Source organism: Balearica regulorum, chromosome Z (genome assembly GCF_011004875.1).
Source record: "Balearica regulorum gibbericeps isolate bBalReg1 chromosome Z, bBalReg1.pri, whole genome shotgun sequence".
Classification (NCBI taxonomy): domain Eukaryota; kingdom Metazoa; phylum Chordata; class Aves; order Gruiformes; family Gruidae; genus Balearica; species Balearica regulorum.
Genome location: NC_046220.1, coordinates 41,490,215 through 41,517,536, shown reverse-complemented (window position 1 = coordinate 41,517,536; position 27,322 = coordinate 41,490,215). Strand labels below are relative to the sequence as shown.

Genomic DNA, 27,322 nt, shown 5'->3' with positions numbered 1-27,322 from the left:
TCTGTCTGTGTTCAGTAGTGACACAGAGGTAGCTAGAGGATCTTCTGCAAGTAAACGAGAGAAACAGCTGTGAAGACAGCTGAGCAACACCGACGGCAGAAAAAAACGGTGGGAGGGCAGAACCAATGAATTCTCATTATCGTTGTATCTCTCTTTTTTCTCCTGTTCCTCTTTTGCTCTCCATATCTCTTCCCATCCCCACTGAGCAAGAGAGAGCTGTGCCACACAGAGTCTGGAGCTCAGACGGGGGAGCACTGGCAGCTGCCAAGCACTATTTTGTGGCAGCTTTGGCCTGCCTGGCTTTCCCCCAGTGGAGGCTCTGGGTTGGTTTTCTTCTCTCCTACCAAACTGCTGCCTTCCAGGCAAGTTGGAGACTTCTCCTCCCTTTCACACCTCACTTGCGATGTCCGATGTGCACAAAAAATACAGGAGGAGGGAAATAGTCACACAGATGATGTGATGTCCTAGGTCTTACATTCTTAGGGGAAAAAAACCCCAGAAAGTACTGATGGTCTGACTCAGGGTGCAGGAGCAGGGCAAGTGTGAATCTCACCATTCTTCTGCATTGCCTACCTAGTGAAACTCTGCCGCTCTTTGAGCTCAGCCTACGCAAGGACGCAGGATAAGGCACTGTGCGCTTCGCTATGATTCACACAAAACTGCATATTTTCCTGTCTTTCTGAAACAGGAAAATGGAAAAAAATAGTTGTGATTAATTTCTGTTTGCACTCCTTGTTTATAAGAAGCCCCTGCTTCGTGGCATGCTCAGCAATTTAGTGAGAAAAACACTGATGTTAGTAACTTCAAAAAGCTGTTTGGAAATGTGAGGTAACCCTGGCTGTTCCCAGAACCAGTGGGAGGGAGGAACAAAACGGAAACATGGAGGAAAACAACAGGCAAGTGAACTACGCAGCCACACAATTGCAAGTACATCACCGAAGGTAAGGAGAAGGTTGTCCAGGAATTCGAGGACAAAATTGCTCTTGTGATATATCTCACCTACTTGGCATTCATAAAGAGCCACCCACAGACCCACTATCTGCAGTCTTATCAGAAAAAAATAGCACTGCACAGAGCAACTGGGTTTCTATGAATATACCTTTGCTATAGTATGTGAGAACAAGTAACCAGCATCCTCCTCGATTCCCCTGTTTGAGGAGAACAGCAGCAGTGCAGCCAAGACCTCACCGGACCATGATATTGCCATTCTGCTGTTTTTCTACTCTAGGTGTGTAGTGAATTCAGGATGCAGAATTACATCTGAGCTGATGAATTGCAAATCTATCAGCTGATGAATTCTTGTAGTCTTTCCAGTGTTTTGCGTGAAAGAAATGGTTCTGGGCCTTTTACAAAGAGAGTACTAACATTTTATCTCAAAAAAAGAAAAAAAGAAAAGTAGCTTGAGAATTGCCTTTCTTCTTCTGCCCTTAAAGTTCAGGCAACCCGGCAGTGACACATATGCTGATCTGTCAGCCTGAGGAATTTGTCTTTGCAGCCAGGCTTTAGCTAGGAAAATATGTAGGAAAGCGTCCTGACAGCTGTGTGGAGATTTTATAGAGACACCAGTCCAAAATTATTTTCAGGATTGATCCCCCACAGGACTTAATTAACAAAGCATCGTTAGGTCATGTTCACGGAAGAGGAAGGCATTCAATCAATGCAAAGCATTACGTTCAGTAGCAATATCATTACAGTGAGGTATTTTATTATCTCCTTTTTATTTTGTTTTGATTATCTTCAATCAAGATTTAGCTGAAAACATACAATGTGCTTTAACACAGTATCTAGGGTGGCTGGTGCCATCTGCTTCTCCCAAAGGATAGTGATAAGGTAAGGCTGACAATGAATTTTACAGAGCAAATAGTCTTGCTGATAAAGATTGGGCGGAGGAGGGAGGGAAACCTTATTTTTGCTCTTTTTTGTTTTGAAGAAGATGAGCTCTGAAAGCACTCTGTAAAGGACTATGAACTGACCTGATGGGTGGAAGAGAAAAATGGGAAAATGTTAAGAAATCCCACAAATTCTACTTAAGCCAACTATCAGTCGCTTCTGGCAACTCTAACCTTTGTTTGTCTTCATTTTCACTCGGCACGAGGAGCCCTCAGCACGCAACCTTTGTCACATGAGGAAAGGTTAAGAGAAAGACCACCGGCGGCAGGGGGGCCCGCAGCTGAGGAAGTGGACTTCCACCTCACCGAGGTTACCGCGGGAGGAGCAAACAACCTCCGCGGCGCTGGGTTTGTACGGGACCATCTGCAAGGCACAAAATTATCCCTGAGTACGGGTGAAAAGGGCATGTTAGGGCCACAGCTAAAACATGCAGACATAGCCGTGCAAGCCATTCCGGTATCATTTAAAAACATGTGTATATCGATTCCTGTTTAAAAGCAAACATGGAAAGCCAGCCAGTTATCTGAGTCTGAACTATCTAAGCTATTTTTAAAAGAAAATCTGCACCTACCAGCCTTTATGTTATAGCTCTTTAGCAGTTGATTTAATGTTTTTAGCCCCTTCAGACTACACATAGTTTTTAAATGTAGCCAAATACCGAAAGAAGTATGGGCTAGTCTCAGCTGGACTTTGCCACTTGTATTTGGCTTGCCTTTTGGTGAGCAGTAAAGGAGAGGAGGGGGAAAAAATATGGAATTAGAAATCTTTCAAGCCAGCTCAACCAAGTCTAATCCGGTATTTGACTAGGGAATTCTCTAGTTTTAGTTTCAACTACTGCTTCAAGGGGAGAAATTTTTAATACTATTATGAAGGAGCATTTTAATTTAAATGATCGTAGTATACTAAATGCAGAACATCACTAAAGCATGTTTTTCCATTAATAGTTTACCCTTCTTTCTAGTCATTTTCATGTACATTCCATGAATGGTTTAGGACAGTACAAATTCAGCCCATTGAACAATACACTAAACAATGTGTGTGATGTTACATATGAGTTATGGATATATTATTTAGTTAAACAATTATTGGTAATGCAAAAAAAAATGCTTCTTGCTAGGAAAAAAGAATAATTAGAAAAATATTTTAACATTTACATGGATATTTGCCACTGTGCATATGGTCAAGACAGTCACAAGATTTTATAGGTAAGCTCTGGAGTGCTAGTGTTGCATATTTTGTTTGTTTCCTCCTTTCTTTCTCCCTTCCTTCCTTTCTGTCTGTCTCCATCGAGGTATTTGGCGATTGACCTTTTGCAGCCAGGTGGTGAATGCATCTAGTTCTAGAGCCGAGTGTGGAGACTGAGGGCCTGTAAATCGGCATTGAATCCTGCAGCAGGGAAAGCCCCTTTCAGCAGAGAAGGAAGCTGGAGCAGCCTGTGTTCACACAAGCAGACTGATTCCCATGGCGCAGAGGAGGGACACATCGGGCAGTGGCTCCTGTGCCCCCCATAGCGTGACTGCCCCAGCCTTTGCCAACTAAAGAAAGCCAAAAGGAGCCCAAAATCTCCTCCCTTAAACACAGTCTGTGTGTTGAAGAGTTATTTGTTTAGTCAAACACAAAATCCTTAAAAAAAAGTTTACTGGGGGAGAGGAAACAGCCAGCACTGTGTTTGGATTGCACTGTGTGCTCAGCTGTCTGCCCTTCACGCTAATGGGAGGCGTTTGGGATTGCTGTCCGGGGGCAAGGGAGCACAAGGCAACCCAGGCACCCTGTTTTGGGACTGCGCCTGGGCAAAGGGGTTTCATCCCACCTTTCCAGTGATGAGGAAACGTCAAATTTTTGCATTAGATCATGGGTATTGTAGGTAACGAGTTGATTGCAAGCCAGCGTGTAAAGCAGCTTACTTGGCTGATACCCAAATCTCAGACTTGCTGCAATACTGTTCGGGGAGGTAGGAATCTGCTAGTAAAGGATGCTGACGGGGGTGGTGAGGCTTGGACTTCGGCAGGCCCACATTTTAGGCAGCTGAGCCACAGTGCAGCACAGCTGTATGCTACCATAGGCACCACGGTGATCACCCCATGCCAGCCCAATTTTCTAGCACTGCATGACCACACCCTAAGAGATCGCCTGCTATAAGACCAGAGGAAGACTCTGGTGATGGGGATGAGAAGTGGTTGTATAGATGTTGTGTCAGTTGTGCACTGTCTTCTTCTGCAAGCCTAAGGGTAAGGTCTAGTGAAATCCCCGTGGATGTTCCCATATGGAGCAAGAGGAAATTGCATAAGCTAATAGCTGCTCATGAGACAAGTCAGGGAAGCAGCGTTCAGCGCTCAGCTCTGCAGCTGCTGCACTATGTATGGCCTTGTCATGGAGTCATCAAGACACTGCTGCGATGTGAAGTAGTTTCCTAAATTATCTTGTTTCATACTGGCCACTAATTAAACCATCTTCATCTCACATCCAGATGAATGTCCCCCTGCACACACTCACAGTCCATACCCCATGAGGAACCAGTGCAGAAGTCCTTTTCCTTCTGCTGTGCTGTCCTGAAGCTTTGGAGTATATATTTAGGATGCTCCACGGGTTGATCAAACAGGGAGAGATCAAAAGAAACTCTGCTCTACTGATAGTGAGAAGATTCCAATCAAGCACGTCTTTGGTGGCCAGAAAGGTCCTATGAAAGACCTGGTGTAGTGTGTGTCTGACACAGTGATTAAACAGTGATTAAAATATTTGAAATGATTATGTAAATCTGACAGCAGTTACCAGCATCCTGGTGTTAAATGGGCTGACTGTGCTTCAACTGGCTCTCGGAGACAGCCAAGGCAATGCGTATTGCACTGATTTGTATCACATCTGTTTGCACTCCCAAAACAAATGAGCTAACTCTTGCATTTATTTCGATTAGCAGAAGACATGGGGGGGGGGGCGGGGAAAGATGCATTATGGTTTAACATGGCTAACGTCTGTATTGAAGAGCCTTGAGTGGTCTATCCACGGGTCATTCATTTGATTTCAGTGGCCACAACAGCAAGGTATTGCTTCTTTCTGCCTCAGCCTTCCCATTTGTAAAGCAGGAATGACAGCAGTTGTGAGTCACCACTGCTCTTACCCAAAAAGCACATGCACTCCTCTCTTTTTCCTCTTACCTGATTTTCAGGAAAACAAGCTTTAAACCGGTATTTGATTGTTTCAATTGCGTCTCTCCTCTTCTGCAAGCAGCTTTTGTTTAACCTTCCCTCACATGATCTGTTAATGAAGCCCAGCCTGTAACTTTTAAGTTTAAAAATAATTCCTCACATCACTCACAGTCTCTAACCTTATCATGGGAAATGCTTTCCAGCATGTCAACTTGCCCTTTAGACAGCACTGCTCCAAGAACAACATGAGAAAAACAGATTTTTCTTTCATGCTCTGCAACTGTTTACAACAGCTTGCAGAAGCACAAACACTGCACTCAAGCACTTAAAGATTTATACCTCTCTGAACTTTATTACTGCTTCCGTTTCAAAACAGAAATGTTGGATCATTGTTTTTTTAACTCAAAATCTGATTTCAAATATTAAATAGTCTATGAAATACTCCCCAAAGCCGCCTTTGAATTCTGTTAAAATGCCTTCACTGTGATCTCTAGAGTAGAGATGTGTAGTAAAAAATTGGTCTCGGTCAGGGGAGCTTTACAATACAAACAGGATTTGCAACTCCCAACTTGTTACAATAAAATTTTGAATTAAGAGAGTCGGAAAATAGTAACTACTTTTGTGTAAAAATTGAAAAAAAAAAATCCCTTTTATTATGAGGGAAAAAAAAACTATCAATGCCCTTTAAATTTTAGAGAAACATCAACACAATGTGGAAATTATTCTATATTTATGAACTTCTACATCAGCAATTTAATATGATACTTCCTCACATCCTCCCACTATTTTCCCAGGTTGGCTTTTAAAATCATCAATCTCCTGAAACTCAGAAATGACTAGTCACCAGAAATCAGGAGGAGACACTGAGTAAAGAATGAGAAATCAATCAAATTGAGGTTTGAAATTTTAAGTACATTAGCTATACCATGGTCAAAGCTTCAAAGCTGATTTCAAGTATGACTCATTATTTAGCCTCTCTAAAAAATACAAGTTAAGGTAAAAGAAAAAAGAAACCAAAACAACTCATTTTTTCCATACATACAAAAATAAGTTCATCAGAAAACCTCACCGGAAAATAATATTGCTTTTGGGAAACCCTAACCCTGAAGTAGTGGCAATACTAGGACCTCCACCCAGTCTTTCTTGCAAGGCAAGCAATCCCTTGCATCATTCCCCAAATCCTGTGACCAAGTAAGACATTGAGATGCAAACGAAGTCGCCTTTGCCTTGTGGGCCAGCAGAGAAGCTGGAATGCAGTTTCTTATCTGGCACTTGGGTGAGGAAATGATGGTTCTGGGAGATCACAAGACTGCTGAAAAAAAAAAAAAGTGTTTCAGAAAGGTTGTGTCACTGCTCCCCAGCCAGCCATCTCCCAGGTTTTCAGAAAACTGACAGAACCCTGTTTATGTTCCCTTGAAGCAGATGCTACTTACTTTTCTAACCTAATAACGATGCACTAATTGCCATTATGGGTGCTCCAGCTGAACCACAGTTTGATTTCTTACTAGGGAGAATCCAGAACAAATATTCTTAAGTGCGTACTTACGAACGTTGCTAATGCCAGAGGGACATTATAAACTCCAGAGCCACCTCAGATCTTTGTTGAGGAATGCCCAAATTGGGGAGGGAGGCTTTTCATGGAGCTGTGAGGAAGAAGAAAAAATTATCATGCTTTTTTGGTAGCCTTTCTGCCAGCCATGTTCAAATCAAGTTAGGTAAAAAATATAAGCAGTTCCTAAAACTTTTCTGAAACTGTCACTAAAAATACATAGCATTTCCATAATGTCATAGGGATATGTGTTCTATAATTGCCTTTTCACACCCTGAAAGTCATTCTGGTGTTGGAAATTTGCTGTGTTTTCTTTCTGTAAGAAGAATCTTTGCCATAAAACAGAAGAAAGCTAACCTGCTTTTTTAAAGTGTCATTCTCCTAAACACAAATATGACTCTGGCATTTCTTACACATAAACCAGACTCTGGCATGTAAAATCAGGACAGCGCTCTCTGAAATATACCTGTTTTTCTAAACTGGATCAATGTTTGGCTGAACAGAAGTACAAAATGTGACTGGAATTTTTTTTTTTTTTAGCATCTAATCAAAGTTGGTCAGTGAAAGCTTGTTGTGAACTACAATAATTTGCATTTGAGGGTGGATAATACTTTAAGATCCACCTTGACTAAGACCATGCTGCTGTAGAACTCCATTCTCTAGTGGTGGTGTAGTAGGCTAAAATGATAGAAACCAGATTTAAGTCAGAGAACTTTAACCTGGTATAAATAAACACGTTCACAGTCATAGTTTTTAAAGTAAGCCAGTTCAGCTTTTTGTATTCCAGGAACAAAAATCCTGAATTTAGTCTTCATTGCCTAAATAAAATGTCCCTTCCTTACTGTTTGGAGAAATGACATCTAAACCACTTGTTTTCACTTCAGTAAGGATCATGGTACATGAGTTACCTTGAGATAGCGGATCTGTGGGAGCTGCTTGTGCACACACTCTTGTCACAGTTAAGTGTGACATAGCTTATTCTGTTTACATTGCACAGGTGGTTTTGATACATTGCCAGCCTGCTGCAGCTTTGCAAATCAACCACCATTACAAAGCTTTGCATTTCTGATTTCTGGGTCTTTTTCTGGCAGATGCAGATTGGCCCTGGTACATTCGTACCAGGAGAACAAAGAAGAAAAATTATTTAAAAGTACAAAACAAGTTCCAGAAATCCTGGATTCAAATAAGTAGAGTAGTTCCACAGAGGGAAAATTGTGCTGCACACCTGGGATATGCAGTGGCAGCTGAGTTTCACACTGATGAGATGGTTCCCTGGAGATCAGTGGTGAGTTCACCCCTCCAACTGCAGAGGCAACACACCGCTATGCAAGTTCTTGGGACTGTTGAGAAATGCATGGCCTCTGTTATCTGGTATCTTGTAGGGCCAGATAGCCACAGGGTGACTGGCAATCTTTTGGCTGTTGCAATGGCAACAAGACCAGTTATTAAAAGGTGTTGTTCCTGCATCTTGGGAAGAGTGGCAAGCCTTTGGCAAACAGTTGGACTTTTGCATATATAGAGTTCCTCAAAAGCTACTTTTTCAAAGCAATTTGGAAAGTTATGCTCCAAAAAGGAGAGATTTAAATTAATCAACAAGGCTCTTCTTCCTTCAAAGTTTTGATCTTTAGGTTATTGCAGAAAAGACTGTGACTGTGATTAGCATGGCTATCTAGGTCTCCTTTGGACTGGATGGCATGGCTTCAGTTGAGCTTTTAAGCAGAGGAACCAAAGGAGCTCTTGATTTCACCCCTTCTCTCTGCTAACCTAGAAGGAATGCTTTGCACACAAGACCCCCCACAGTTGCTAGTCCCCACAGAGATGTTTTCAACAGTGCAAAGACTGCTGTGGCTGGTGTGACTGCAGCAGAGTGTCACAAGGTTGCACAGTTTGATGGAAAACTATTTCTAGCAGAATCTGTCCATTAATTACCTGTAACTGCTGCCGCTGACCCTCTGTTCACTTCAGCAGACCACCACCATGCTGGGCTTGCAGTTTGGTATCATGGTCCACAGACAGGAGCAGTATGAACAGAGCCAGGACAGAGGGATGTCTAGCAGCTGTCTAGTATGGCATTTTTATCTAGACAAAAGTCATGAACAGTCTCTGCAGCGTGGCTGGCAATCTTCACATTGATGACAATATAATACAACTCTCAAAGAGGAGATGTTTGTCCTGGAGTTTGAGGTAGTCCTAGGCCAGCTTCCTATCACAGGTTTCTAAATGGCACTCTTGTGATGACCAGGTTCTGCCCATAGCTGTTGCCATGCAGATTTCCCTTGTATATGCCTATGTTTCTGCACCTGGGCTCCCAGGCTTCCTTCCCAAAATACCTGGGGAACTGATACGTCCACACAACTGTTATGACTCAGTGCAGGTCGAAAGTCAACATGCTGAAGGTGAAAGTCTTCCTGTCTCCTTCAAGAATTTCAACAAATTCAGTTAACATTTCCCTGTGTGCGATAATTAAATAAACTTGAAGTGTGAACTTATCTTCATAGTAAAAATGGTATCCAGCATTTGTGTGTGTATGTGCACTAACAATATTCACAAGGAGAGGTAGCACAGTGGTATCACATGCTAGCTGACTGCACGGTAACTTCCCCAAAGAGACATGACTTCACACCATTGGAAAAGCATTGGTTTGTCCTAGTGCATCTCAGGGTGCATTACAGAGCAGCAGACGTGATTTATGGTGCAAGACCTTCTGTAATTTTGACCTTACCTCCTGTCATGCCAGCTAAACATCTTGCCCTTTTAGAAAATAAGTCCTCATCCATAGCTCATTGAGAACTTAATTGTAGCCTTTCAATACTTGACTGATATCAGATACAGTTGCAGAAACAAAGCTAACAGAAATAGGACAGAGAGGTCCCATTGCACAGAAAATATCTGCAAAAAGCTGTTAGGTAGAAACTTTTCAAATCCTGCACAACTCAAAAAAAACCCCAAACAAACAAACAAAAAAACAAACCACAAAAAAAAACACCCACAAACAAAAGAACCTAACTATGAGTTAGCAAAACTATATGAAGTTCATCTAACTCTCATGAGGTATTTACATGTGAATTGGTTAGATAGTGAAAAGTTTCATGCTGGAAAGGATATCTTGTTTAGTTTTTCAAACCTACACACACTATTAATTATTCAAATTTGTGCAAGCATGCAATGTTGATTGTTGCAGTGTATGTCAAACTCTCTCCCTTTCAGAACATGTTTCCATGATGACTGTATGGTCAGTCAGCCACTAGCCATACAACAACTTAAAGCAAAACAAGAACTTGCAGAAATTTCAGCCACAAAGACCACTAGAAATTTGATAACACAGCTTTGCAAAGCAATTAAATATTAAAATTACAAGCAAGTAATTCCTAAAAATTGTAATGCATCCAGTGTGCATTTGCTGCAGTCCTATTTTGAAGAAGTCTTTTCCATGTTTTACATTCCTGCTCAAAGTGGCCTGGCTGCACATGTATCAACCATCCTGATAAATCAGTCTTGAGTGTTCATATGCAAGCTTTCACTTCAGTAGTTTAGATTGAAAATACCTTATTTTCTCAGAGGTTTTACAAGGCTTGTTTACAATTACTGACTAATCAAGAAGCACCATTGTTGGGTGTATTTACACATTTTTTGGGAATCAGTACACTAGTTCAGTGGCAGGAGACTTGCATGGGTACTTTCAAGACAACCCCTCCAACTTTATGTATTTGGCTCTGTGGGGCTTCCTTAAGTCAAAGACTGCTACACGTATTGCTTGTTTTAATGACATACTGTGTGTCTTAAGACACCAAAAAAGGGAGCAGCATATATCATATGATTTCTTCCTTTTTGCTGTTATGCAACAGTCTACAAACCTTGTTTTTCACTCTAAATACGTGCTTTCAAGTTTGCAAACTAAAGCCATCAGCAACACTTGCTTTACAAGAGTTTAAGAGGCAACCTCACATAGCTCTTGCAGTTATTCTACTACTAGAGGCAAGTTCCCTGTCAAAAATCAAAGTCTGTCTACTCCTGGTTAGGTGTGGACTAAGTGCATGTGTAAATCTTCTAATATCTCACCTGTTCTACAACTCTTAGTGTCACAGTGTTTTGGAGTAGAGATTACTGAATGCTACGCATGTAAACACTAGCCACACTGGTGATAAAATAGCTGACTGATTCTTACCAGGCTTGGGTCCAGAGGCAGGAAAAAGCAGTTTTCAGACATGAAATTACGGGGGAATAAAAAGGACTTTCCTGGAAATGCTTCTTGTACTGGTGTAACCACCAATATACTGGGACCACCATGCCAGTGGGAGATACTCCATCATACGTGCGCGGTGTGTGTTCAACAAAACCTGCCGTGTTTAACAAACCCTGCAACACGGTTGCAATGGCAGCACCTCTCCCAGGTAGGAGCTGGCTGTGGCACAGTCTGCCACCCCTCTGAGGGGGCACAGGTGCGCACCCTGCCCTCCTGCCGGGCACCCAGGGCCGGGGACCACCACCACAGCACGGGAGTGGCCTCGTCGGCCTGGCCAGCGCAAGAGCCGTCAGCGGGAACGTGGGACCGGGGCTGGGTCTGCAATTGCAAACACCTCGCCTTTTTTTTGCCTTTTTTCTTCAGATTTTGTTTTTCTTTAGGCTGCCGTTTACTCGCTTTAAGTCCTCCCTAGGTTAAATTCCAACCGGCTTAGTGTGCTGCCACTATCTCCAGCCTGCCGGCACTTATAATAAATATTTAGACAAACATTGCCCAACATAGCGGCTGCAGTGGTGCGGGATGTCCCCAGGGCGGCTCCACATCGTCTTCAGGAGCTCTGGCCACCGGGGCTGCCCCGGTTCGAGGGCCTGGCGGCGGGACCCACTGCCGTCGGCTGACAGCGGCCAGCTCCGGCTCGGCCTCCGGCCGCGGCGCAGACCCCCGCCCTCAGCCGCGGCCCAGGCCCTGGCGGGAGGGGCGGCCCGGCGGGGCGAGGCCCGGCGTGGCCGCCAATCGGCGCGGCGGGGCGGGCACGGCCACGGCGGCTATAAGAAGGACGGCGGGGACTGAGCGTCGCTGGGTTGTGGGATCTGGAGAATTGTGAGTGGGGTCGGACGAGGTGAGTGGGGTACAAGGAGGGAGAGCGAGGGCGGGGCGGACCCGCCGGCCTCAGCTCCGTCCTTGTCCTGCGCCAGGGCGGCTCCTGCCGGGGGAGGGGGGCGCGGGGGCCGCCATTCCAGCCGCTCCCCCGGAGGCTGCCGGCCACCCGCTCTGAGTCCTTGTTTACAGTCGCGGCCGAGGGCCCCGCTCCCCGGGGTGGGCGGGTAGAGGCCCGGTTCATGAGGCCTCCAGGAAAGGCTCGGTGAAGGCGGTCAGCCTCCCTACGTGTCCGCTCCGGTGGACTTGTTTCGGGTGCGCGGTTTGCTTTTCTCTCCTGGAATCGGCTTTATGAAGGGGAGGAGCACAAATTGCGCGTCGGCAGGAGGGCTTGTTTCGGGTCCGCCATCCCCCTGCGTGCTGAGGCCCGCGGAGCACCGGGCGGCTTGCCTGGGCGTTGCTCTGTCTGACCGCTGCCCCTCCGTTCCCGGCAGATCTGCCAGCATGAATCTGTGCTTGACCACGTTCGGCCTCTGCTTGGGACTGGCCTTCGGCGCTCCGAGAGTGGACCCCGATCTGGACGGCCACTGGCAGCTGTGGAAGTCGTGGCACAACAAGGACTACCATGAGGTGAGCGCCCGGGGATACGTGCTCATCTCAGCAAATACCGAGTGCAGTCAGCTGGGCCCTGCCAGCTGAGTCATGCCTGCTTTGTTTTAATGCCGGCTATGGCCTGCGCTTGGGAAGGATGATCCCTCTCTTCCTCGGTTCCTTTCCTGTTTTTGTGTATCGACTCAGCTGTACTGTACACTCTTTTGCCATGAGGGTGGCAAAAAGGCCACCTTTTAAACAGTGTTCAGACTTCTTGTTTGAGTAGTCTACACTTGCCCAAGTATACAAGCCGTAACAAAGCCCATCATTGTGCAAGTGAACTTTGTTTGAACTTTCTCCTTGAAGTATGTTGTTTTCTGGCCCCTCAGAGAGAGGAAAGCTGGAGGAGAGTGGTGTGGGAGAAGAATCTGAAAATGATTGAACTCCATAATCTGGATCACACGTTAGGGAAACACACCTACAAGTTGGGAATGAATCAGTTTGGTGACATGGTATGTATAGAGGCATGAAACATACACTTCTAAACAGCAGGGTGTAATAGGTGGTGACTGCATGTCTTGAATTTTCTTCAGACAACTGATGAGTTCAGACAGCTGATGAATGGCTATGCCCACAAGAAATCAGAAAGGAAGTACAGAGGATCCCAGTTTCTTGAGCCCAGCTTCCTGGAAGTGCCCCGATCAGTAGACTGGAGAGAGAAGGGATATGTAACTCCAGTTAAAGACCAGGTACTCTCTGATGGTGGATTTTTAACTAGTTACAGGTTCAGTTTTCTGAACTCTGCCTCCAGTTCCTTAGAGGAAAAACACTGTGGACTTGTTTAATGAAGGAAGCTTACTGAATTAAGTGCCATTTTGATAAAAGAGCTTTAGGATTTTTGAGGAGTTCTGTACTAAATGTCTAAGGACTGAAAAGGCTGTAGTATCTTCACATGTATATGCTAAGTGTGTGAAACTGAAGTTGGACTTGTGGCTTTTGTGTATTTCATGTTTAGATCTGTGGTAAGGGAAGTATAATTGACTAATCTGTCTGGATTTGTAACGTGTGATTTCATTTCTTGCTTCAGGGTCAGTGTGGCTCTTGCTGGGCTTTCAGCACAACAGGAGCTCTTGAAGGGCAGCACTTCAGAAAAACTGGCAAACTTGTTTCACTGAGTGAACAGAATCTGGTGGACTGCTCTCGTCCTGAAGGGAATCAAGGCTGCAATGGTGGTCTCATGGACCAGGCTTTCCAGTATGTGCAGGATAATGGGGGAATTGATTCAGAGGAATCCTACCCATATACTGCAAAGGTAAGTGCAATAGCCGAACTTGTATTGCAGGTGTCATGTACTTTGTGTGGCCAAACTATGTGTTGGGAAACTCATACCTAGAAAGGAAAAAGTCTAAGTAGCAATCAGTACATCTGTTCTTCCTGTTGCATCTTTCCTAAGAAAACTACAATGACTGCTAGCCCCAGGAAGAATCACATACTGCACTGGTATTTGAGGTCAAAATCTTACCAGACCAGTTGGAAAAACTAGAGCAAACATTTTTATTCCTCCCTCTTATTGCTGCCCTACTATCAGGGATCATGCCTTATCTTGGTTGACACACCAAACCAGAACCCAGCCCTTGTCAACAGTGCTACTTTGTTGTAGGGGTGGAATTCAGCTTCCTGTAACTGTGCTTTTATGGGGTTGCTACCCCATAATTCTTGCAGCTAGTGTGATGTGTTTTTTAACAATAGTTGTTAGCAATGCCTTAAGTTCTACTTCTGGACTAAATATGCATAAATGCAGATAACAGGCAGACTTCTAACATGCTTCTGATGATCTACTGAAAATTAAGCAGATGTGAGAGGACAAAAGAGCAGGAGTAAATTGTGGTATCACTTCAGAGCCCATGGTTTGCGATCTACCGCTTGAAGCTCTGCTCACTATAGAGTATTGTCTTGTGGCTTATTTTGTGTTGTCTGAATGGGCAAGAGCAATGCCATTTGTTGTGAGCAATACAGAGCCTTTGGATTTGTGTTCCTGTTCACTTGCATCCCTGTAATCTCAATTTTTTCCTCATCTTGGCTCTTCCAGATATCCCAGTTGGTTATAGGAAGTGCTTAACTTGTCAAGTACAAAAAGTAAGCAAATGAGGTGTACTCTGTGTTCTTTTAGTTGGGGTGAGGCAACATTAGTACTAATCTTACCACACAGCTAAGGGAGGGATGTGCTTACTTCAATCTGTTTCAATTTCACATGGCCTGACTTCCAAACTAGGCTTTTCTCCTGAGGTAAATGCCTGTGGCACCAACAGTTCAGGTTTTACTACAAAAAAAAATGTGAAGTGCAAAATACATGAACTATGTATTACCTGTATATAAGGTCAAGCAGTACAAATTACTAACTTCCAAATCATTCTGCACAGTTTTTCAAACTGACAGACTAAAATTGTGGATTTTAAGTGCTTGCTCAATGAGCAGTTTCTGGATTGCTTTGTAATTAATGAATATTTGGCTGTCTTCCACTGCCCATTAATGCATTCTGGGCTTCTTTCCTTGCTGAAAAGATATTTGTCCTGCCCACCAAAGGAGCCAGGGTTCCAGGATATGGTGGTCCTTTGTATTCCAGTAAAGTTTTCCTTTTGGACCCCACTGTCCTTTGCTTTTTCTGTAACTTTGAGAAACTAAAAAGCAGCTCCTGTGTTCTCCCTCTGCCCTTCTCCTTTCAAGGCACTGCTGAAGCAATTGAATCATCTTCGGTCCCTTGTTTTTAAGGCAGCAGTCACAGAATGTCTGGTAGTTCCTGTGGTCACTTGTGTGTTAAGTGGAGAACTATGTAATAACTAGGGCTTGCTTTATTTAGGATGATGAAGACTGTCGCTACAAGGCAGAGTACAATGCTGCTAATGATACTGGCTTCGTTGACATCCCTCAAGGACATGAAAGAGCTCTCATGAAAGCAGTAGCAGCTGTGGGTCCTGTCTCTGTTGCTATTGATGCAGGACACTCTTCGTTCCAGTTCTATCAGTCAGGTGGGATTTGTTACAAATAATTTGTTAGCAGAGAACTCTTTTTTGAATACTCAGTGTTCATTACCCTTCAGTTTAATATGTGAAAAAAATCAACTATGATCTTGTGACAAAAGACATAATTGGGAGTCCAGGTTCTCCACACTTTATGCTTCTCTTGCAAATGTGTGTACTTGTCCTTCAGTTTCTGCCATGATACACTTCACTTATGACACCTTTCTCTGACTCTCAAGAAGCTGTGCAACATTTAATTTGAAATGCACAAAGCTTCTTGCAGGGGAGAAGGGTTTTCTGCAGATGAGCTTGTTCACATGTGAACTTATGCCTCCACAGGTATCTACTATGAACCAGACTGCAGCAGTGAAGACCTGGACCATGGTGTTCTGGTTGTAGGTTATGGCTTTGAGGGGGAGGATGTAGATGGGAAGAAATACTGGATTGTTAAGAACAGGTAAGATATCTCTCTGCCTTGTACCTGTTGGGGGTAGGGGAGAAGGGAAGGTAGTTTGTCTCTTGTAGTGGGGGGTGGTGAGACAACAGTAATTAAAATCTGCATGTGGAAAATCTGGAGGCTGTTCTCAGACTGTATTGTATGACAAAAGTTAAACCTGACTCACACTGCTGGCAGCCTAATAAAGTAGGCCCAAAGCAGCAAACTTACTCTTCAGCTTTTTCAGTTAATTCAGGGGAGCTCAGTACTGGAACAGCCTCTGAAGCTAGTATATGTTAAAGTGGTGGCACAGAGGGGAGCATGAGGAAACCAGGTTGTGTAATGGATTTTTTTGGGAGTGGAGTGCTGCTTGCTTGTGTTAAATAGGGTGGCACTCCAACTTTAAAGGTGGACTTACTTCCTAGTTTAGAGGGAAAACAATAAATTAATGCCAAAGGGCATGTCACATGAGCTTGTCTCATGTTCTCAGCATTATTGCGGCACCACCCTCAAATGCTGCTTGCAGTCTTGATCCTCCCTTAAAGTTGTCTGGGAGTAATGTTTGAGCTTTAGGCACCCGTGATCCAGGATTGCGCACCTAGCAAGAGTATGGTTGCACCCTTTATTTCTCTGAGCTTGGGGTGAAATTGCTGGAAAGCACTTTAGTTTGGCTGCAGCCGTCTTGATTTTTCTCCACAAATATGGAAGGTGGCAGTTTTCAATTAAACACTTATGGGGGGCTGGGGGGGGGAATAAGTCTCTTCTGAATATGCAAACAATCCCTTTACTTCTGTTTTCAGCTGGGGTGAGAAGTGGGGTGACAAAGGATATATCTACATGGCCAAGGACAGGAAGAACCACTGTGGAATAGCAACAGCTGCTAGCTATCCACTTGTATAATCTGAAGACTGAACATTTCAGTGCAAGAGGGGATTTAAACTAAATGACCAAACCCATGTTCACACATGTGGTAGACTTGTATCCTTCAAAAGTGAACTTGATTTTTTTAAACTTTTGAAGTATGTTTTACTTGTTGGTGATATGCCACTTGTTTTAAATTAATGTAAATGTTGGTATGTAAACAGCTTGTAATATTGCTAGCTTTCGACTGCTTAATCTAACAGATTCTTCTTTGTATTTTTCCTTTTTTAAATTGCAATGTGCCCAAAGGTTTACTTTTTAAATAAACACTTAAATTACAGTGTGTACAGATGTCTTGGCTTTTTGGTCTTTTTTCCACTTGGGTCTCCTATCAAATAGGCATCCTAAATCATATTACTAACTGAAGCCTATATGCATGTCTCTTCCTCGGTTACTGAAATGCAACCCTATCTGGGAATGGCTAACAGCTCTTGTAAAATGGAGTGTGGTATTTGTGACAACTTATTTAAAATTGGAAGTGGAAAAACGTATTTATCGACTGAAGCAGAAGTGACTGAAAATCTGACTGTTACTCTTTGGAACTAGTTGTTCCCTAGAATGTGTCTGTAAGTGAACTTTGGCTTAGTCCTGTGACCTAGAGGTGATACAGTCTCTGGTTCTTTGTACTGTGTAACAAAGATCTTAAGTCTTCTTGTGTCTTGTGTGCGGCATCTGATCTCTGATTACCTTTAATACCATTAGTGTTTTCTTATGGCACCTCAAAGTACCATACTTCTGTAGTTATGACTTCCACAGTTAGAGCAGTTGTCTGCTTTTGAGCATTATAGGCTATAGCAGGAACACCTAAAGCACCTGGGCTGTTCAAAGAGAAAGTTTGTTTCCTGAGATGTAGTACACTTAATACTATCTTGCCCCTACACCAGCTTTGGGGAAAAGGGAGGGTGAAAGGAATGCTGTTCCTATGGAAAGTGAAGTTGGGCCACTCTGTTAATCCCTGGATAGTTGATGGCTGACGGCACTGTGGTGACTTACACTGTACCTTGTACCTCCTCTTCTAAGAGGACTCTTCTCCTCTGCAGGTATCTACTGCTGAAACACAATTACTAGCTGTTAAGTACTGTTGTTTAGATATGTTTTGGGTGCCAGTGGTTTCTCCAGGGGAGGATGAGTTCATAATACCAAGAACAGCTTGGGAGGGGAAGGCTCGCCTTGTTGTTTGGGTGCTGACCCACTCCCTCTTGCATTTGGGATGGAGGGGAAGGAGGCTAGTTCTGCAGCTTAAGTAGCACTAGTTGAGAATTTATGGATCCAGAGGGTTTCATGTGTTGAGTATCTTTCCTGAGTCTGATAGCCTTGCATGCAAGGGAACACTTGTAGTCCAAGTTACTGAAGCTGAGTTTCCTTGTTTTAGATAAAATAAGTCTTAAACTTGCATTTCATAAACACTTCTTGGAAGAAATGAGATGAGGTATCTAGAATAATCAAACTTACTGTTCAGTTTTGAGTCTGTCCCTGTGCTGCTTATAAATGAATTCTTTTAACCTGAATCTCCCTACACACTTTTTTTTTTTAAAAGGAAGAGCCTCTCTCATCCCAGTGGCTATTTAACAAGCCACAGAGCAGAAATACTGGTTAGAATTTAGCTATTAAGCTGACTTGCTAAGCCTGTTATGGAGAGCATCCACGTGGCTTGGTGGAAGCTATGGAGGAAATGAATATGGAGGTCAGCTGGTGGTCCTCTAAAGGCTTATGTTCAGAAGGAAATGGCAATAGTCTGCACATTCAAAATGGGAGACAAAATCAAAATGCTGCCAGGGAAGTGACTGTGTAAACTCCTTGTGCAGTAGCTACTTCTTATTCTTGCTGCCCCAGAACTGGGGGTGAACAAAGACCTGTCTCTAAATGCTTCTGAATCCTGGAAGCTCGCATTACTGTGAGCTTGGTAGCACCTAAGGTGTTACTGGTATTCCATATTGATTAAAACAAGATGATCCACTTGCAGGGTAAGACCAGGACAAAGCCTGGTAGGACTTGAACTGCTGCAAAAAATGGGCAGAAAGGCATTTGCTTACAAAGGCCAAGGTTAATAAAAGTTGCTGGGAAAAGCAGGCATTTTTTATGAACAGAAGGGAAATGAAAAGCAAACAACTTTCTAAAGCATATGCACATAAATGGGAATGAGGCTCACAAAAGGGGCATCAGCCTGACTTTTTTAGAAATAAAATGTGATAATACAGCTATTTGTATGCATTAAAACTTGCTGACTGTTCTGGCTGAACATCCTCTCTTCTGAGTTCTGAATAATCAAGAAAGAGACAGGATAAGTCAGGTCATGCAGATAACTCAATATTTACACAGTCTTCTTAAGTAACAGCTTCACCCAGAATTTCCTTACATGACACTGTAAACATTAAAATTTTGTGTAAGTTGCAGTTAGGCACATTGGTAGAAATTTAAAACCTGTTAAATTTCAATAATTATGTTAAATCTGTTTTTGTGATTCCACTGCAGTGACCCTATCTTCTGTAGAGCTGTTTCTTCTTTCATTTACTTTAGAAGTACTATTATAAAGTAGCAAATGATTCCATAATAATATATGTCCTGTTGGGGAACGCGTGATTTCTCTTCAAAGTTGTTCCATTGTGAAGATGTAGCAAACACGGGTTATGCATGCACACACAGAAAGCTCCTGAGGTGCTCCCAGAAAAGCTCTTGATGAATTTTTTCCAGGCTTTCTTTGTTTTTATATTCCTGCTGATAGCTGAAGTTGGATTTATTACAAGATGTATTATTTTTAAAGATACTAGTACACATGTCTTATCAGTAAAACATCCTATCTAGATTGCCCTGTTTAGACCCTGTCTAAATGACAGCTACTGTTGTTGTTAATGGAGTCTTATGCATATCTAAATACATGATTTCGCACTATATTACATGGATGGTAAATGGAAGTTCTCTACAGTGATAAAGCTTTGCAGTCATTGCTTGCTTTCATCTTCATTGTGAAAATGAACTGCTTTATTTAAATTTAGGAAGAAAAAAGATTTTGCATTTGGTTTCCATGTGCTGGTGCTTCCTAAATAGACTGTGCTTGTCCCAAAGGTCTCGTAAGAATAATGGTTTCTCTGATCTGCCTAGTGAATGACTGTACTTATCAGTAGTGGTTCATGAGTTTCTAAAGACAAATATTCTTGAGGAAAGGAAAACCATGAAAAGAAATGATTCCACTTACACATGAAGTGCTGCTTCTTTAAACTCCAACGAGAAATGAATGTAACTGTCATGTAGGAAACTTTCTTTTCCCTTTAATAACAGTCATTTCCTCATCCAACCTGTGACTGCTAAGTAGAATGGAATTCTGTCTTTTTCTTAATATGTGTTGTTTTTCATCTTTGCTAATGTTAAGTCAATTTCTGAACATTAACATTTGAATAAATAAGTTTATTACCCCCTACACAATCCATGCAGGTAAGTAACTTTCAAAATATTTTGAAGGACTACAGGGAAGCAAATGTGATGAGTTGTATCAGTGAAGTTTGACTATAGTGAATGATTAACTGATGGTCTGCATACGGGCACTCAGCAAACATCATTCTGAGACAACTGGAGGTATAGGAAAATGGGAATATCCACTTCAAAAAAACAAGATGACAAAACCTCTAGCTTCTGAACAACAGTTATGCAATATTTGCTTTTTAATTAATCTCCTTGATGAAATAAAAAAATCCTTCCATGTATTTCTTAAGCTTAATACCCATTAATTAGTTTTTACATATTAGAGATTAACTGCAATTTCTGGCTATTAGCCAAGGAATTGAGCATACCCTGATGGCTGTGATAACATAAGCTGATCCTTCTGCCTTCTAGCTCTCCTTGCACTTTATTAAGGTATACAGCAGATGGAGGGCCCATTTTTAACTGCAGTCTGTCCCAACACTTCTTGTTTGGAAGTCATAACAGGAAATGCTAAAACTTAGCTAATACATTGTTTTGAAGAAAGAATTGTTTAAGATGATATCACTCATGGGGATGTTTACTCTCATTCTGTAATCAGGGCTTTATCAAATGATTAGTGAAATTTCAAGTAAGTAAGTAAGCAGGGGCACCTGAAGGATTGGGAAGAAAGGATATAATCAGACACAAAATTTAATTTGCAAAGATTCAATTCACAAAACCAAACCTAGCTGACATTCAGTAAGGCTCATCTGAAAACAGGCAAGGACCCCTACCTGAAACTTCAGTTTGGGGAGGAGGAGTGTTGGCCACATGGTGGAGATCTGATCCATGGATCAATTAGTTTAGATATATCAGAGACCCCAGAAGAAGCCACCTTCACTTGCATTCACAGGGAACATGACCGTGCTTTATTTCTTTTTTTTCATGCTAAGTTGCATGAAGATTTATTTTTCGGTGGACTTAAAATTTTATTTCTGCAGCATTTTTTGTCTCCCTCAGGCTAGTTAGTGTTTGTTGAAAAGCTACCACCAACCTTTGTGAGTAAAGGGGCAAAGAAAACATGAAGACAGGCATTTATAAAATACATACTGGGTTCCTTTTAAAATACTTCTTCCTTGTTTTGTTCACTTAACAGTTCTCACCACCTCCCGGAGATCTAAAACCTACTTCTGAGTGAAACCTAATAGCCTTTCCTAATAAAGCGATGCTGGGAAACACATGTTTTAGAAATACCACCGTGTGTTATCAAGTGTGGTGCTGCAGTTCTGATACCCGCTACCTTACCTTCTGCAGTCCTTCTGGTTTGGGCAGAAGTGGTCAAAGATGGAGCAAAGTCAGAGAGTGACCTATTCTTCTCCCCAGCCACCTTCAGAAGATGGTGCCGAGTAAGGCTGGCTTTGCGAGGGCCTCCAGGGAAAGATTGTGGTTGGGCTGAGACCTGAGCAAAGAGGAGATGATTTTCCAGCCTGGTAAGGGTTGTCCATATGCTTCGTGACAAATGACCCGCTTGGGACATTCATCTGGAATTGACTTTGTGTTTCAAAGTTCTTTGTCTATGTTAATGTGTGTACCTCCAGGGCAAAAGTGGTTTAGGTGTGCTCTCCTGGGGTGCCACCAAGGGCCTTCTGAAGCTATTACAGCATTTACTTCATGTGTCTACTAGGGAAAGTTGCAATCTCAGGAATTACAGTGGAAGTAGATTCTAAGTTTTGGGTTTAATGATTAAGTTGATTTTTACTTTTTTTAATTACTAGTGAAAGCTTCCTGCACAGCATGCATGGAGTGACATAAAGCTGTTTAAAATAAATGCTGGGCTGTTAGACACTCAAACCAGCTTAGGGTGTCTGGGAAGCTGATGCTGAAACAAGATGGTGAGAACTCCTTGAGGCTGTAGCACATGTCTTGGAACACATTTGCGTTTGCTTAAAATCGAAACATCAAATTAAATAAAGGTGGCTTCAGAGCTGCCGAGTCATATGTGATTTTTCCCACATACAAAGGAAGAATATCTCTAAATATATCTCTGTAATATATCAGTTTATGAGGCTGGTAATAAGTCACAGAAGAAACATAGATAGGGCTGCCCACAGAACTCTCTGAACAGTTCATCACAGAGGTGCCCAGTTTTGCTAGATACATGTATGCCCAAGCACATGCCACAATCTTTTACCATAATAGCACAGCAATGCAAGAATTGTGAATGCAAGTTCTTCTCAATAGCCCTCTTAACATTCCTTCTGCTCAGCCATTTTTACTAGGATTGCAGTTTGCTTTCCTCATTCAAGCATGAAGCACTGGCTGACAGCAGGGAGTTTTTTTGGAATAGGAAATATACTGAAAACATCAGCTGTGATGTGAAATTGCATTGGCTTTTGGAGATTTATGGTAATACTCTCCTGTAGATGAAATAAACTTCTGTGTTTATATAGAAATTACAATGTCGTGTGCAAAGGTTAAGAATAAATACTGCTGCCATTTTGCTGTTAGTTGCTCTCTAGTCACGGGAAGAATTGGAGGGGACCTGTGTTTACTGATTCAGTGCTGTTACAAGGTTTGGTCACGTTTCCTTCACAATATAATAGAGCATTTCAGAAGGAAACTCGTGGTCATAGAAAGCCCATCAGCAATTATTATAAAGTTTTATTTCAGTTGCATTATTTCCAGGTGCTCTGTAAACCAAAAAGCAAGAGAACCTCCCTCCCCACCAAGTTTTTAATCAAAACTGACAATCGAAACCGCTCAACAGCTGAGGAGTAGATAGAAAAAAGGCTGAAAGCAGCAGTGAGGCTGCCTGCCAGCGGCTGTGCAGCTGATTAGCAGCTGCCTGTGTATGTCTGAGAGAAGGCTAACCTTGTCCTTTGGCTGTATTTTTATCCCAGTGTAGCTGCAACAGAGCTAAAAGGTAAACATCCCTGTTCTTTTTCCTTCACCAAGTTGAAGTTTCAGATCTACGTTTGCCCCTTCCATTTATGCTCCCTGCTTTCTTTTCATTTGAGCAGTCTCTTTTTTTCTCTTCCTGTGCTGGAATAATAAATCACAGCAAGCTGTTAGGGAGAAAATTGTCCATGCAGGAAGAAAACAGGAAACCAGGCAATCAAAAGGGCAAAACACGGATAGTGTGTCACCCAGTAAATAAGTGCCGGGCACACTGCTGTCTCGGAGTTTTGCTTTTTGCAGCATGTGATCACGAGGCCAGTGCTGCAGCGGCTGGGTGTGGGGAGATGTTGATTCCTTTCTTTCCCGGGCATGTGCTGACAGTGCATCTGAGTGTAATGCTGAATCGATGAGACATCGCGAACGGTCGTGACCTGGGCTGGGATTAGGCTGGTCTTGCACATTCAGCCGAGGCACAGCTGGCCGGGTAATTGAGCGGGTGTATTATCTCCGCTGTGGAGGTGTCTCTTCAAAAGTGATAAAATACTCACCGGGTGATCTGCTCAGCAGCTGACAGGAACGCTTATGCCAAGCTCCGTTTATTGACGTGTGAGTACGTAACTGTGCTGGCCAACACCCTCTGCAAGCTGGCTCACCAAACTCCCTTCATCGATCGTAGTGGCCAGAACTGCAAAAGCTGCTACCAGAAACCTGCTCAGCTCCAGATGAAGAGGATCCTGCAAAAACCATGATGCAAATCATTGCGTCCGGTGAGAGCAACCCCCCAGGGCAGATCTCAGTGAGAAAACCTGTCATCTATCTCCGTGAAGTATTAAAATCAGTGTAATAAGATCACATGCTTGGTTTGAGGTCTTTATTTTTCTGTTTTCTGAACCCACATCTGTATTTGCAGAGACCTAGGGACAAAACCTGAAAGTGTTTTCTAGTAGCAGTGCATGGGGTTTGTCGGTATTGTCCATGATGACACGAAGCCTGAATGGTAGGGACTGTCTCCTTAAAACTTCTGGGGTTCTGCGCCTCTGGGTAACCGTTTGTGCACAGATCCTCTACCTCTGTGTTAATTTTGTACGCTACTTTACCCACATTTGGGCCTTGGATATCTCTGGAAAACAGATACTTTTATCTTTACAATCTTGCAGGAGTTAATGATTTTATCATCTTTCCTCTTGTTAATTTAATCCCTCTCTCCTGTTCCGTAGGTACTAACCACCCTTTTCTCACAATGAGACTAACTAGTTAGTATAATCTATGTAAATTAAAAGCTCTTTCTTTTTCTCTGTCTGTAATTAGCCTGAAGTATACTGCTCCCATGTTATAAATTAAGAAAACTCTTGACTGATTTTTCCAGAAATATCAGTTGGCTTTATTAAAAGTCCAACAAAGCTCCCTGCGTGTTCATTTCATGGAAAACAGTAAAATACTGACTTTGGATACAAATGCTCAAAGACGCATTTGATCCAGTATTTCAAACAGCTTCTCCATTTCAGCTGCGTTGCTTTCTCAGGGAAGGCTGAGCTGCCTGCACAGGCAGGCAGGGCAGCAGCACGGGCAGGCTGGGCGCCGCGAGGCTGGTGGGAAGCCTGCCAGCCCCAACCTGTGCTCCGATCCCCCCCATCTTGTGATTGCAGTCACAAGGCCAGCTCTTTGCGGCTGGCTGTTCAGAGTAACTTAATTTCCAGTCAAAGTAACTAGCGAGCAACTGCTCGTTTATTAGAGACTGGTGGGGTTTCTGTGTTTTCTTGTGTTATTGGATACCACGAGGTTTAGGTAGTTTGCTTTTATTTTACTTCTGAATTAGGTCCAAAGGTGCCCTGAAATGGGAAATAAGAAAGGTTTGGCAGCAAGATGGAAACCAGTGTTTTAAAAACAAACCTGTTTGTTATATACCTGGTACAATGCAACTAGTATACTTTCCTTTCAACATCCTCCCCCAAAAGTAATAGGAAATCAAGCTGGTGTTGGTTTATATATAATTTTACGTCAAGAAACAATTAAATACTGATATGAAGGCACACGTGTGAACTAATATTTAAATACATGTACTTGATGTTTTCATGTGTTTTCAATTTTGTGTCATGCTGATGACTATCTGAGGAGTAATACAAGGCATCACCTTCTGTAGGTGGACACAGAGTCAGAGCACCTCCATCATCAGTGCTGGTCCACACCAGCTTCCCTGCCCTTCCCAGCAGCACTGATGGCAGCTCGAGGTACATCCCCTTTCTCACCGCTCCAACCACTAAATATGGTCTCTGGATTCTTAAAAAAAAAACTAAAAAATGCTACATCTTGTTTTCTCAGCTGTCTGGATGCCCTCAGACACCCAGCTGACCATGAAGGGAAGTTGTGGCCCATTATCGCAAGGGCTTTGTAAGTGGTGATGCCCCACCACAGGCACCCTGTGGTTTGTGTGAGAAATGGTCTGAGCTGGTATAGCACCAGGGAAAGGGAAACTTTAAACTCTGTCCTGAGGCTTTGAGGAGGACAGTCTGGTTGCAGGGTTGTGCTAGATGTAGCAGAGAACATGCGGGTACTTAGGAAAACAGCGCAGATGCTGTAGGTCAAAGTGGGACTCTGGCGAAGAAAATCCACAATTTACACCGAAGAAAGTCTCTGCTTTCTTAATCTGCATTTGGAGTCTGCATAAGTTGTTTATATAGGGAAGATACTGCTGTCTTTGTAGATACCAGCCACCCGGCACCCCACAAACTGTGAGCATTATCATTTAAGCACCAACAGACACCCAAAAATGCAGTTGTCAGATGGGTGACCCAGCACTAGGTCCTCCACTAACAGGTGCTTCTGGTGCAAACTCAGGGGAAAAAAAACCCAACCAAACATGGGAAGGCTAGCAGCTGGGATTATATGCAGATTTTGCTGTGAAATCACACTTAAATAAAGGCAACTCAAGTGCTTTTATGCTGGCACTAGGGCACTGAATGACTGACAGGTTGCAGTACACATAGTTTAACTGCCAGCACAGCCACATAGATCTTAGTCACTAGAGTGTGTATACCCACTGCAATACAAACTTTGTTTCAGCACGTCCCTAAAAAGTGGTTGTTTTTAGAGGCCGTGTGATTACACTGGGGAGTACCAAGTCCCTGTTCTTGCTCTGTCCTTAATCATTTCTCTTGGCCCTTTGGAAACAGAGCCAGGTTACAAGTGATCTTTCTTCTGATGGTAGATCTTCTTTCTACTGGTATTGTTAGCTTACCAGACTAGCCTTGATTAATGCTGGTTTTAGGTTTCCAATTTAAAAAATGCAATAGAGTTTCTCAATAAATTGGTGACATCAACAACTGTTGGTGGTGTTCTGTGGAGATTGTGGGGCTGAGACAGAGTGACTCTATATGTATGAAATACACATATAAACAACTATATATGTATAAAATACATGTATAAACATATATATACACACATATATATGCACACATACACTGTGTGCATATTTTGGTTGCAGGAAAACTGATTTACTAATTTCCATAGAGTACACAATTGCGTTCTCTGGTATAAAGTTGGCTATTACCTAAACCCTCTTTGGTTTTTTTGCTTCCTCTTCATTGTCCAGGATCTAAGTGTTGCATGTGTCTTGCTATTGGTAGCAGAGATTCGGGAAGCAGGTGACAGGAACAGAATAAACAAGTACACGCTGTACTTGCTGATCCTGGGCAGCTGTCACAGCTTTAAAGAGTGCCAGATAAAGACCCGCAGAAAGAGCGTTTTGATATCTGAAGCAGTACTGAAATCACGTCCTACCCCTGGGATAACAATACCTAAGGGTAAATACCTGTCCTGTATAATTTTCTGTCTGCCTTTGTTCAGCCTGCCTCTTATGAATAATAGAACATAGTTGTAAATTTAAAAATCACCATTGGAGTTTCTTGGCAGAGGTATTTTTAACTCCTCTTTATGTCCTAATGTAATTCACGGAGTGTTCTTAATGAAGTCTTGTACCAGCATGACATCAGGACGTCTAATACTTAACGTGACCTAAACCCCAGTTTTCACACCCTTATCACTTAACATAATCGCACATCTCTTGTAACTACTGTTTTTTGCTCTCATTGGTCTATGGATGCCTTCTAGTTTCAGAGCCGATTCCCGATCTCGTTGGGTGGTGTCAGTGCTGGAGGTGGCTAGGAACAGCAGCATAGTGTGTATGGAAGGGCAAGCTTCAATCTGAAATGAGAGCTTTTCAAAGTAAAAGAAAATGGAGGTGTAGCAGTGGCTTTGTCACAATAGCTCATCTGTTCCAGAGGATGATGGATAAAGAGGGAATATGCATGATTTGAGTGTCACATCCGTAGCAATGGTTTATTGTGATTTGTGCCATTGAAGGTTACCTGTCTGTAAATAACACATGGCATTTTCCTGTTCTTGCAAGAACTGAAATACCCTGGC

At 42.8% G+C, this 27,322-nt stretch overlaps 1 protein-coding gene across 1 annotated transcript; it reads left to right on the top strand.

Moving 5' to 3' along the window:
• Positions 1 to 11,528: 11,528 nt before the first annotated feature.
• Positions 11,529 to 16,893, top strand: CTSL (cathepsin L). The gene is made up of 8 exons (XM_075739513.1): positions 11,529 to 11,663; positions 12,136 to 12,271; positions 12,622 to 12,744; positions 12,826 to 12,981; positions 13,320 to 13,544; positions 15,090 to 15,258; positions 15,589 to 15,706; positions 16,486 to 16,893. Exons 2-8 carry the CDS (start codon positions 12,146 to 12,148, stop codon positions 16,583 to 16,585), a joined length of 1,017 nt encoding a protein of 338 aa, XP_075595628.1. The 5' UTR covers positions 11,529 to 11,663; positions 12,136 to 12,145; the 3' UTR covers positions 16,586 to 16,893.
• Positions 16,894 to 27,322: the final 10,429 nt, after the last annotated feature.